This window comes from Pocillopora verrucosa, chromosome 9 (assembly GCF_036669915.1).
Source record: "Pocillopora verrucosa isolate sample1 chromosome 9, ASM3666991v2, whole genome shotgun sequence".
Classification (NCBI taxonomy): domain Eukaryota; kingdom Metazoa; phylum Cnidaria; class Anthozoa; order Scleractinia; family Pocilloporidae; genus Pocillopora; species Pocillopora verrucosa.
In genome coordinates, this window is record NC_089320.1 from 13,880,178 (window position 1) to 13,891,367 (window position 11,190).

General features: G+C 37.9%; 2 protein-coding genes across 2 annotated transcripts; one reads left to right on the forward strand and one right to left on the reverse strand.

Moving 5' to 3' along the window:
• The first annotated feature begins 226 nt into the window (after positions 1-226).
• LOC131775372 (uncharacterized) lies at positions 227-8,508 on the forward strand. Its single transcript, XM_066172583.1, has 6 exons — positions 227-399; positions 3,977-5,520; positions 5,700-5,840; positions 6,636-6,769; positions 6,944-7,106; positions 7,770-8,508. Exons 2-6 carry the CDS (start codon positions 4,035-4,037, stop codon positions 7,889-7,891), a joined length of 2,046 nt encoding a protein of 681 aa, XP_066028680.1. The 5' UTR covers positions 227-399; positions 3,977-4,034; the 3' UTR covers positions 7,892-8,508.
• Positions 8,509-8,604: 96 nt separating this feature from the next.
• LOC131775373 (uncharacterized) lies at positions 8,605-10,254 on the reverse strand. Its single transcript, XM_059091472.2, has 3 exons — positions 10,135-10,254; positions 9,164-9,325; positions 8,605-8,877 (listed from the first exon to the last, which is right to left on the reverse strand). The coding sequence occupies exons 1-3, from the start codon at positions 10,252-10,254 to the stop codon at positions 8,605-8,607; spliced, it is 555 nt and encodes a 184-aa protein (XP_058947455.1).
• Between the last annotated feature and the right edge of the window lie 936 nt (positions 10,255-11,190).

Consider the following 11,190-nt stretch of genomic DNA (forward strand, 5'->3'; position numbering starts at 1 on the left):
TACATACAGTTACGGTAGAGGTTAATAAATTAAATAGCAGAAAAAATCTCAAAAAGACGGCGTGTGTTTCTAGCCATAGGCTAATCATGAACCGCTAATAGTCAAAAGAGGAGTTAAAAAATAATAGGTTTAAACGAGTTGAAAGTAACTTTTCTTTTTAATTTTCTACGCTTATCAGAGAAGGTTGGAACGTTAAGGAAACAGCGGTGGAGCAAGTAGTCATACCTGGCAACTTCAAGAGAAGATGTGAGAGAAGCCCAAAGGATTCTGGCGTATTGTTTTACTGACTCACTGTTCTTACGTCAAGCTCAATATGATTTAATTTCAACTGAAACTGACATCATCACTGCATCTGACAAAGGAAACGTCCGTTTCAAAACATCAGGAACACCAACGAAGGTAATTAGTTGCTTGATAATACCGCTGACTAACATGGGTGTTTGTCAGCTTTGCATTGAAGTTGCGACAACATCGTCCCTTAGTTCTAGACCCCGTCAATTTTCCACCCCCTCAACTCCCCACCCCCCACCTCCTGGACCGGTTCCAAAATCCCCTTGAACAAATTCTTCGAGTGCCAGTAATGAGGAGTTTTGTTAGGGTGAAGGGCTGGAAAATGAACTAAATGGAGCTCCGCTTTAAGGCTTTGCGAAATCTATGTATTATCAGTAATCGTAATTTCATTTCATTTCTATAAGGTAACATGAAATAAACGAAAAGATAAGTAAAGGAAAAAGGCTTTGAATAAATACAAAAACTAGTGCTACCCTCACCTGGACAATTGGAAGTCATGATCGAATATCTCATTTTCTTTTCGTTTCTTTTCTATATCTCTCTATCTTATCTTCATGCCAAAACCCGTCAATTATTGACTATAAATGATAACAAAAATACGTAGAAAAAAACGTTTTGCATATATATTATTAGTCAGTGCCACACAAGTGGCAAGTGCTTTTCGCACACTCTGATTGGAAAGTTTGGAAATGAATAGCAATTTTATTCACCTCCAGCTCGGTGGATTATTGTTAATTATTTTTTTTGATATCATAGTCTACACGGGTCCCTTATTCATGCAAGCTAATCGGCGTGAGCAGGATTCATGTCTCGATTGCAAAAGTGTCTTATGTTTCGAAGATTCATATATGTTATGTAAACAACAAAAAGAAATTTTTTGCGCAGCTAATCAATATTAATACAAAAGAAAATTTGATCAATCAACATGTCGCCTAATTGAAAGGGGAGGAAATTTTGAGGCAGGTGATCGTTTCTTGTAGCAAAACCTTTGACAAAACATCGTCCGGTTTTTTTTACGATAGACACAAGAGATTTGGTCAGGCTTCAAGCTTGATTTTTTTTTCTGCAGTGTGTAATTTCTAACGTCTTTGGTGAGTGCTAAATAGAGAAAAATTTCCTTCGATAAGCAAACGACGCAATGATGTTAATGACTTATCCACATAAGGGAAAGGCTGGGCTCCTATCCAGCATGCCTAATTTTCATTTGAGCTCGTATTTTAGATTCACAATCTACTTTACGCCTAAACTGACCAGATTTATCGTTTGAGTGGGTCAGTTTAAGAACTACATGTATTTATCATAATAGCCTCGACCCCCAATGATATTTCTTTCGTAAATATCCACTAATTATTTTACAGCTCGTAATGTATCTTTTAAGCACTGGAAAACAACTCAGTTAACAGTAAAAATTAGCTGCCCAATTATTTTAAGTATCAAACTCGCCGTAATTTTCTTCTTACAGTTGTGTTCAATGGTAATTTCCCACGACTAGTGATTGTTTCGACTGGAAACGGATATGATTACTAGGGATAAAAAATTTGACTTTAGTGGAACGGGTACATTCCACGATAAAATATTTATGGCCTGTATTTCGTTGAACAATGATACAATACCCCACTCTGCGTTTGGTGAATAATTACTTTTTGCTACTTGAAAAAATACGTCCATCCTCATATTTTCAATTATCTTTTTTTCACCTGACCAATTTGTTAACGTCAATAACAAGCGTTTTCAATTCAAACAATCCGCCAAATAATGAGTTTTAACAGCTTTAAGGCATACTTAGAATTTTCCATGGATTAAGCTTTGGGCGACGATCGTGCATTGATGTTCTTTGCTCTGAGTGCTTTATGATCTTGACCCATCTTGGTTTTTTTTTAGGTTTGTTACATTAACAGGGATCTACATTCATTTAAGTGTCAAAAAATGATCGTCAATGACATTTGCCTCCACTATGCAATTATTTAAGATTTCCATTATCATCGATTATCGATAGAAATTGTTCATGTGTTAATGTCTCTTGCAAAATTTAGTATCAGAGAAGAACAAACGGAATTTACAATTTTATGCATGCACAACGGCAGCTTTAAGAGTACTTTTAAAGTGGAGGAACTTGATATACGATGTTTTAGGCTCAGAGACTAAAATTCAAAAGGCTTTTATTCATTTGAAGCGATTTTCGTCCAATCAAATTATGTACATAAATTGATAACGTTGCTTCGTCCACACATCCCATACACTCGCATGGTGGACATTTACTGTATCTCGCACAGGTAACTGAAAGATGCTTGGATACCAGACGCATAATGATGCCACCTTTTTCGCGGTTATTTGTTCGTTTGCAACGTTATGGTGGACAGTAGGTTTTACTGGTAAGAAAAAGTTGCTAACTTTTGTTCAGTCAGCCATTCTTTAAAGAGAGAATTTATTCTGGGAAAAATAGCTTGAAGTCCATAACCCAACGAATCAAGCGAAAATAAAAAGTCATTAGGTGAATAAGGGGAAAGAACAAGAGAATGTTACCTCTAAGCTGTATTTTAGAACATTTTAAACTACTCCTCACAAACGGGTGGATTTCGAGGGCTGAAATTGTAAAACGCAATTGAGCAACGTCCGTGATAAGCATTTTATTTCAAGGGAAACTTAGATCTTAATATTTGGAATTCTTCACTACCGGTAGTCTCCTTTAAATGGTATTTGACTTATGAATCACGGAGGTGAAGATAAAAAGACAATTCTTTATTTAACATTTGCGGAATAAGCAAGAGGCATCGAAGAGTTAAGTCGCAATTTCGCCAAAATAAATATCTGTTTTGAAAGCGTTGTTCCTTCTGGCGAAAAGCTGTTACTCATTTTTGTCTTAATTGTGCAATGCAGGTGATGATCTTGTAGTTGCTTACAACGGAACCAATATAAGTACCGCAGCGATTCTAAGAAGATTGAATGTTACTGGTGATTTTCGGTTTAGCGCGCTTTGTCCAAACGATGAGCTGTCATGCAGGACTCGATGTACTTATGGAGTGTTAGATGGAATTGCAGAGCGCAAGAATAATTTATCGTGTTATTGCGATAGTCTTTGCCTGGATGTTGGAGACTGTTGCTATGATTTATTATCTTTGTAAGTAAACTTGCTATTCATCATAAAGACGGCAAGCCAAACAGCAGCAGTAAAAGGTTTATAATCTCGGAAATGAAATCAAACTGTTTTTTTTCTCTTAACAAGGCAGAGCTAAGTTTAGTTTGTACAAAAGTAACGCCGAGAAAACCAAAATAATCAACGCAGACCAAAACGTCAAAGGAAGAAGAGAGCAATTGAGAAATAAGAGAGAAATCCCAAATTTACCGCTGAATAATGGAGCTGTGGAGCCTTTCTTACTGCCGTAGACACATTTATGGGGCAATTTATTGAAACGGGTGATAGCTGAAAGCACCGTAAATTTAAATTTAAAAATCGCGTACTGATATGTGGTATGTGACTGATCTCGGCACACGAGCCTACAAAAGGAAAGGTAATTCATAATTTCATCCCATATAGTAACATTTCATTGCAAAAGTGCAAGGATGCAAAGCCAATTGGGTTTATGGCTTGCAATAATCACTTTTATTTTTAAAGTAGACTCCTGGAAAAACCATTTTGTGGACACAACATCGATTGATTGATAAATACTTTTTTTTTATTCCCCAGCTGTCCACAAGTGCAAGCCCGTCGAGGCGATGAACATAAGCAATGGCACTGTGTCAATATGAATAGTTCGAGTAACCATGGATACGTAATGAATACAAGATGTCCGCCTGGTAATAGTGAATCTGAAATCCAAAGATTGTGTGAGACAGTAGACAACCAAGACTTTCTGAGTGGTATGCCTGTCGTAGACGACAAATCAGGTTTGGTTTATAGAAACGTGTTTTGCGCCAGATGTAATTCGGTCCAAGGTGTATCCTACTGGCAAATGAATGCAGACTGTGGAAGGATTCCCGCATCGGCTCTTCCCCAAGATAACACGCTACTATTGGATTTTATCAGAGAAAACTGCACCGTTAGGTACAGACCTACAGGGGGACAGCAAATAAACCTTAAACACTGCGTTTTCGCCAACAGTACATGCTGTGCAAGGCAAGTTATTGACAACGAACCAGTTTTAAAAAGCTTGTGTTCATACTACTCTTTCCCAGTTTGTGGTAGCCCACATCATAAAAATCCTCATTGCGCACTATGTAACGGAGAAGACATAACGCAGTTCAATTGTGGATGCCTGAGCACCGCAACAAGTAGGCCTCCAATACATACCACAAAAGGGGGATCAGCAATTCCACATTATAATACAATGCAATACAATTCTTCTATTGCGGCAGACCCACCTTATCATTTGCCGATATCGCCTACACTGCCGCAGTCCAGGCCCCCAGGAACAATACCTCTAACAACTCATTTTACGAACCGTGGATTCACGACGGAGCTCACAATGACTGGGAAGCCTTCAACAAAGTCACCAGAGTTTACACCTCAGCCACCACCACCTCCATTGAGTATCCTGTTTGATTTTTCTTCTGATTCGAACCAAATTAGCATACATGGAACAAAGACCGAGACCAAGCTTGTGAATCTTAAAACTTGTCAGGATGGATTTGTTTACGATCCTTTTGTTGACAAATGTCGCGAGGCATTTCAAGGCGTTATTGGGAATGAGAAACACTCTAGTAACTCGACCAACTCTACTTACAGTAACTTGATAAAGCTGAACTGCTCCGGAATCCGGCTTAATCTTTCAGATACTGTTTTGTATTCAAACGGAACTCTGTGGGTGCCCTTGTACTCAACAAATTACAACCGCACGGAGTATTTCGCGAACGGCTCCATCATATTCTTATGTACCGACTTTAAAAGTAATTATTCAAAAAATGAAATAATTACAAAGTGGTCTTATGCTGTTGATGTAACTACATTGCATATTCTCACCTACGCCGGATGTTCTCTTTCAGTTTTTTCGCTCCTCATTTTGCTTGTAATCTACTCTACATTCAAAGAATTAAGGACTCTCCCTGGCAAAAACCTGGTCAACCTGTCTCTTTCCATGATATGTTATCACATGTTCCTGTTTGTGGCGGGGTTAAAAACTATCCAAGAGGTCTGTACAGGAATCGCAGTCTTTCTTCATTATTTTTTGATGTGCTCATTTGCGTGGATGAGTGTCATGGCGTTTGACGTGACTAAAACATTCGTTTTTCATGGTAAGACACTTTCATCATTCATTCAGTTTTTCGGAAATAAGTAACACCCAACGATGCTGTCATTTCGCCCATAGACTTCTTCACCGAGAAGTCATTTCGCCACAACGGTTGTTTGTGTTTTCAGACTCTAGACCTGCAAAATGTACTGAATTCCTGAACTTTTTGTCTTTTCTTTGTAGATACTGACCTCCGTTCAGAACAAGAAAAGAAACAGAGAAAGACTTTCCAAAAATATAGCTTGTGCGCCTGGGGTTTCCCAGCTACTGCTGTTGGAATTTGTTTTCTATTGGACCACACTGAAACCATTTACATTGGTTATGGCAAGTGTTTAGATTAAGGTTTTTTCGTGAGGGAAGGGGAGTGCAGACTCGCAAAAATCGTCGGAGATATGTACACAACATTTTATTTGAACATAGTACAGTTACTCAGAAGGTAAAACTCCGTTTCGCTGAGACTGACCAAGATATGTCAATGAGGAAAAGCTCCGTAATCAGAAGCTAAGAATGTTCACAATGATATTATGGATCATGCTAAGTTTCAGAAAGACTCTTTTAATGAATGGAATAACATACAAAGGGGCTGTAAATTTCAAATAAATACATTCACTCAAGTGTCGAGCCCGAAAAAGCACCTCCCTCGAATAAGCGGCGCTTTTTCGACAGAAAAGTTAATGAGCCCCGCGCCCCCCTGGTGCTGTGCCTTTTCGAAGGACTCTTTCACAAGCTCCAACGCTTTTTATGCAGTTTAACATCCTAAGAGAACCAGGTGCAAATCCTTTCGGATGCACAGATTCAGACGTAGAACAAGCCTAACCTCTTTACCTAACCTTCGTTGTCGTGTCTAATTTTTGAATGAACGCTGCCCCTAAATAAGCAATACACTTGAGGCGCGAAAATGTGATTGTTGGAATAAATACGGTGCACAAAAATAAATTGATGGTAAAAGTTAAGAGAAAGTTCAGTTCATTTTGCGAGATATTTTTATATTGTTGAGGGCATAACCTCCGGACTCTCAATCATACATAATTTCATCTCAAGGCACTGTTTGAATTGCACGAATGTAAGGAAAGGTAATGTGTGAGCGCAAATTCAAATATCTTTTCGTGTCTTTTTCAGGACGAGGAGGATTCTGTTGGATGGAAAACGGCACTGCCCTCTTATTTGCTGTGGGTGTACCTATTGCATTTTTTATCTTCTCTAATTTCGTAGCACTGACTTGGACAGCGTTTGCTATCTACAAAGTGCGAAAGGTGAACTGTTTTATTAGACAAATCGATTCAGTTCATTTTTGGTAATATTTTATGACGCTGGGATGACCTCCGAGAAATACTGTTTGGTCTGTCTTGCTTTGCCTATACTGTTAAGGTAAAAGTCAATTGAAATATATATCTCCACGACAATAACTGGATATTTTGATATGTTAGGTTACAAGCCAACTGACAAATCAAAGGGGTCATTCAAGTCTTGCTCTTCTGTGTATCAAACTGACTTGTGTCTTTGGTCTAACTTGGATCCTCGGTTTTCTGAACTCCATCGTCAAAGCAGAGGCAACCATATATCTTTTTGTTATCGTTAACAGCTTGCAAGGTAGGTTGACACGCAGCAGTGAATTAGACTTTCCTTCCGGCAAATGATCGCACAAGCCTTTTGGTCTGTCACACTCTCTTGAATGATGGCATCCGTGAGAAAATCAGCTTGCATTCTTGATATACGAATAAACAATTACAAAACACATGGAAATTATAATACTTACATGTACATGCAAGTATTGCCTTCTTTTTCGGGCTGTGAAAAGCCAAGTTGACATTATCAGTTTTCAGTTTTCAGTTTTTTTTTTGGCAGAGACGTTTCTCTTTTATATGAAATTGAGTCAAAAGTCAAAAATCAAAAGTTTTTCGTCCCTAGAAAATTCCTTTTGTTCCAAAAGAAGAGCATTTTTCAAGAGACATTTCTGTTTCGGTGATAGATACTGGCCGAGGAAACTGTGAACGGTTTAACTGAAATAATTGCCTTGTCAAATTTTACGGACACCTTTTTTTCTAATTTGTAAAGGAAGGCTTCCAAGTGTTATTGCAGCTGCAGGAAACTGTCAGTGGAGAGAGCGGGGTTAATGCGAGTCTGGGGTTGGGATTACATCTCAGATGAATCGCATTTTCGGACCTCGTTACTCTCTTTGACCAAAAGTGGTAGGTTTAAACGATCGCAAATCAAATCAATCTCACCATAATGAGTTACTTTGCTTCTACACAGGGTTTTTTATATTCCTGACGTTCGTTGCAAAGAAAAGGATCATAGCCCTGCTGAGAGGCCTAAGAAATAATCATCATGAAAGTGGACAAGAAAACAACGACACTTTAGACACAAAATTGTGACTGAGTTTTAGCCTGTCTTCAGCGGCATCTTCTGAGCACAAAACCAGGCTGAGGCTTTGCATTGTGATTCAGCCATTGTCGACTGGGGGGAAAAAGGATCATTTTCTAGTGAATGCCTAGTTTTTTCAACAATTCATTGTTAAGTTCGTTGAGCAGTCTGAAAATTTAGAAGCCAGTTATTATGCCTTCTATATTTCCTAGCTGAGTCAACTAACATAGCTAACCATGATGAATTGGTTATTTCCCAAAAACCACCAAAAACACCAATGACATCGACGACAGTGCTACTCATGAATAAATTTCATTTTTGATCACTAAATTCTATTGACCCTAACGTGTAAGTCGTTGAATTCCGGCGTTAAAATTTGGTTTTAGTTACATCTGGAGAACTCACACAAGGAACAACAGATTCCTGGGAACATGCTATGTTTTTACTGGGCTCTTCACCAATTTGGATGAAAACAGTATGCTTCCATACATTCAAATTACAACTGCAGCCAGCAAGAAGCTTCTATGGTGTTTAGAGTGACAACCTTTGTCTGAAGGAAAGATTTAAAGATAATAATTTATAAAAATTACATAGCTTCATAGGCCTACTTTTGGAGGTTATACGCGATTTAGATCTATACTGTCAGAGGCTTCTTAGCAGAACCCAATCAAACACAAATAGCGTGACGAAAGATGAGTAAAGACCAGAGTTTCACTTCTCCTTCTCAGATCCAAGAAACAAGTAACATCGCCATCACCACTACTAAAATGCAACAGGTGTTACCGGCAAGATCCCCTCTAAAGAAGCCGTCATCATCATGAGGAAGGTTTTCAACATTTCCTTTTTGATCACTTGATAGAGAATTGTGGGACGGTTGAATAGTGAGTTTAAAATCATCTTCATCAATGCTCACTACTGTTTCGTTATCGCTGATAACAGAATTTGTCTCAGTTCGGCTGTCAAATTGGTTTTCGTCTAGATTTTGTAGCCCTGGAAGCTGGCAAAAAAAATTGCTCTAGTTAATGGTCAAAAATCTTGATAAATGTAATTACGAAATTAGCAAAGAGTGACTGTGGAATTTTACTATAATATTTCATAATTTATTTATTAGTCAATGCTATTGATCATCAGGTAAAGTCATTTCTTCACTTACTCGTATTTCAAGACTTATCAAAACTATCCATTACACCGAAGAAGTAATACTTTACTTTTCGTGCCTTTGTAAATAAAGATTTTTAAATTCCTCAAAAATCAGAATCAACAACAACAATAATAGAACATACCGGAGGCAGTTTCAAAGTTTTGTTCAGCATTTTCCTCAGTTGTTCACATTTTAGGCAATCATCTTCAACTACGATTTCTTCACGATCGTCCTTAGTAGTTTTATCCTCTGTGTAATGCAATGTTAACTGCAACTCTAGCCAGGCAACTCTGTTTCTCAGGCGCTAAAATCGTAATGTATGTTGAGGAATGGTAGACCAAAACCAAATTTAGTTGTGTAAGGAATCATGCACTCAGATCCCCGTTTAAAGTCGAGTTCGATTTCGAGCCTTGAGTGATTGCTATACATGCCGCATGATTTTCAAGTCATAAGAAGTCGTCCCTCGTCATTTTTTAGGATTGAATGCTTGAAACTTAAAAACGAAAAGCTTAGTAGTTGACTGGTGCGCGCGAGGGAAAAGTTCTGCGTGGGAGAAATCCAGTGTTTTTTTTTTTTCGCGATGCGTAAGTTTCCTGTCAGAGAAACTAACACGAAGGGTACTGATATTTTGGTAGCATCGTTTTACATTAAGGTTTCCTTTTTATTTTTATTGAAAATTGTGCGTTGTTATTCGGGTGAAATTATATTACTTCAAAGATTCATGGCTTTGGTTTTTTCGGAAACCCATCCCTAGTAGACAAATTTACTTGCTCTAAATTCAGAATGAGCTTGAAATTCTCGGCGTCTAAGCCCAATGAATTGTTGGAATATCTAATTTATATTACTTGTTGTCTGCGTGTGCGTCTATTCGCTCTTCAATCAACAACATCAGTCTTAGGCTAATCTTGATATGGCGAATGACGAACGAGTTTGGTGATTTTCATCAGGAAAAATCAGAGTTCCGTTGTATGACTCGCACCAAAATTGAAGCGGCCCAACCGCAATTGAAATATAGCATGGAATGACCCATATATTTTTTTGAGCTAGACCCTTTTTAGGTGCTTAAATAATTTCCCCTCAAAGAAAGTGCTCAGTGTAAAACTGCAAACTTACCTGGATAGTTTTATTTTTGGATTTCAAGCGCTCTTTAAGCGTCTTGTGCCCAGATTGCTTCTTAGTTAAAAGGTTCATCATTTGGTTAGGTGGTACTTCACGACTACAAGAACTCAGCATGATCTAACTCTGATCGGCAGTGACAGTCCATCTGCTTTCATTGTCTAAGTAAAGCATTGAACCCGAGCCAAAAGCGCTCTCCTGCGTCACTTAAAAACTAAATTGGTGAATGAAGCTCTGATTATCTCTAAATTAACAATTATGCCCTGATGACGCAATCACAGGAATTCTTGAGGTAATGCACGCGCTTCCGACGTAGGTAATAAGTACTGCTAGAGGTCCGACAAATTTTCATTGATTATTGATTGAAGAAATGTAAAATCAGCTTCGCGTCGTGGTTTCCTACGCTTATCTCGTTTCTCCCAACCTCCCGCGTGTTTACATCAGGCTATGTAAACACGGAAACCATTTTACATTTCTTTTATAAAATAACTAATGAAAGAGGAACGAAAACCGTGTTTACATACGCTCATGTAAAATGGTTTTATGGCCAATCAGAGCGCCCGTACTATTTGAATTATTTTATAATTTTATTTATGATTCTTCTGATTGGGCTCTTTATGCAAAAATTACAAAACAAAATAAATTATAAATAATATTCGCCATAGCATTTTGTTATTTTATTTCCTTCCTCCTCCTTTCTCCTTCCATTTTCCATTTCAGTCGACCGTTATTTAACACTTTGACAACGAGCATGATGCGACTCAGCTGATGTAGTGGGATATAATTTATATGCACAGCTGAGACAGAGGTCCAACTTGCATGCTAGAGCCTAGAATATTTTACAAGAGTAACTTCTTCATATATATATATATATATATATATATATATATATCCTAATTTATCAGAAAAAAAGCCAAAGAATTGTTTTCCATAGCCGCAGCCTGAGGCCTAGAACCAATCTGTACGACAATAACAAATCAATGCATTTTGCGACAAACGCTTTGTTCAAGTGACTGTGTGATCTGTTGATTACCGAGTATTTTCATAATTATT

Coding starts and splice junctions, on each gene's coding strand:
- LOC131775372 (XM_066172583.1), top strand. CDS start 4,035: ATGAATAGTTCGAGTAACCATGGATACGTAATGAATACAAGATGTCCG. Junction 5,521..5,699: donor TAAAACATTCGTTTTTCATG/GTAAGACACTTT, acceptor TTTTCTTTGTAG/ATACTGACCTCCGTTCAGAA. Junction 7,107..7,769: donor TATCGTTAACAGCTTGCAAG/GTAGGTTGACAC, acceptor GCTTCTACACAG/GGTTTTTTATATTCCTGACG.
- LOC131775373 (XM_059091472.2), bottom strand. CDS start 10,254: ATGCTGAGTTCTTGTAGTCGTGAAGTACCACCTAACCAAATGATGAAC. Junction 9,326..10,134: donor CCAAAAATAAAACTATCCAG/GTAAGTTTGCAG, acceptor TTACGATTTTAG/CGCCTGAGAAACAGAGTTGC. Junction 8,878..9,163: donor AAACTTTGAAACTGCCTCCG/GTATGTTCTATT, acceptor TTTTTTTGCCAG/CTTCCAGGGCTACAAAATCT.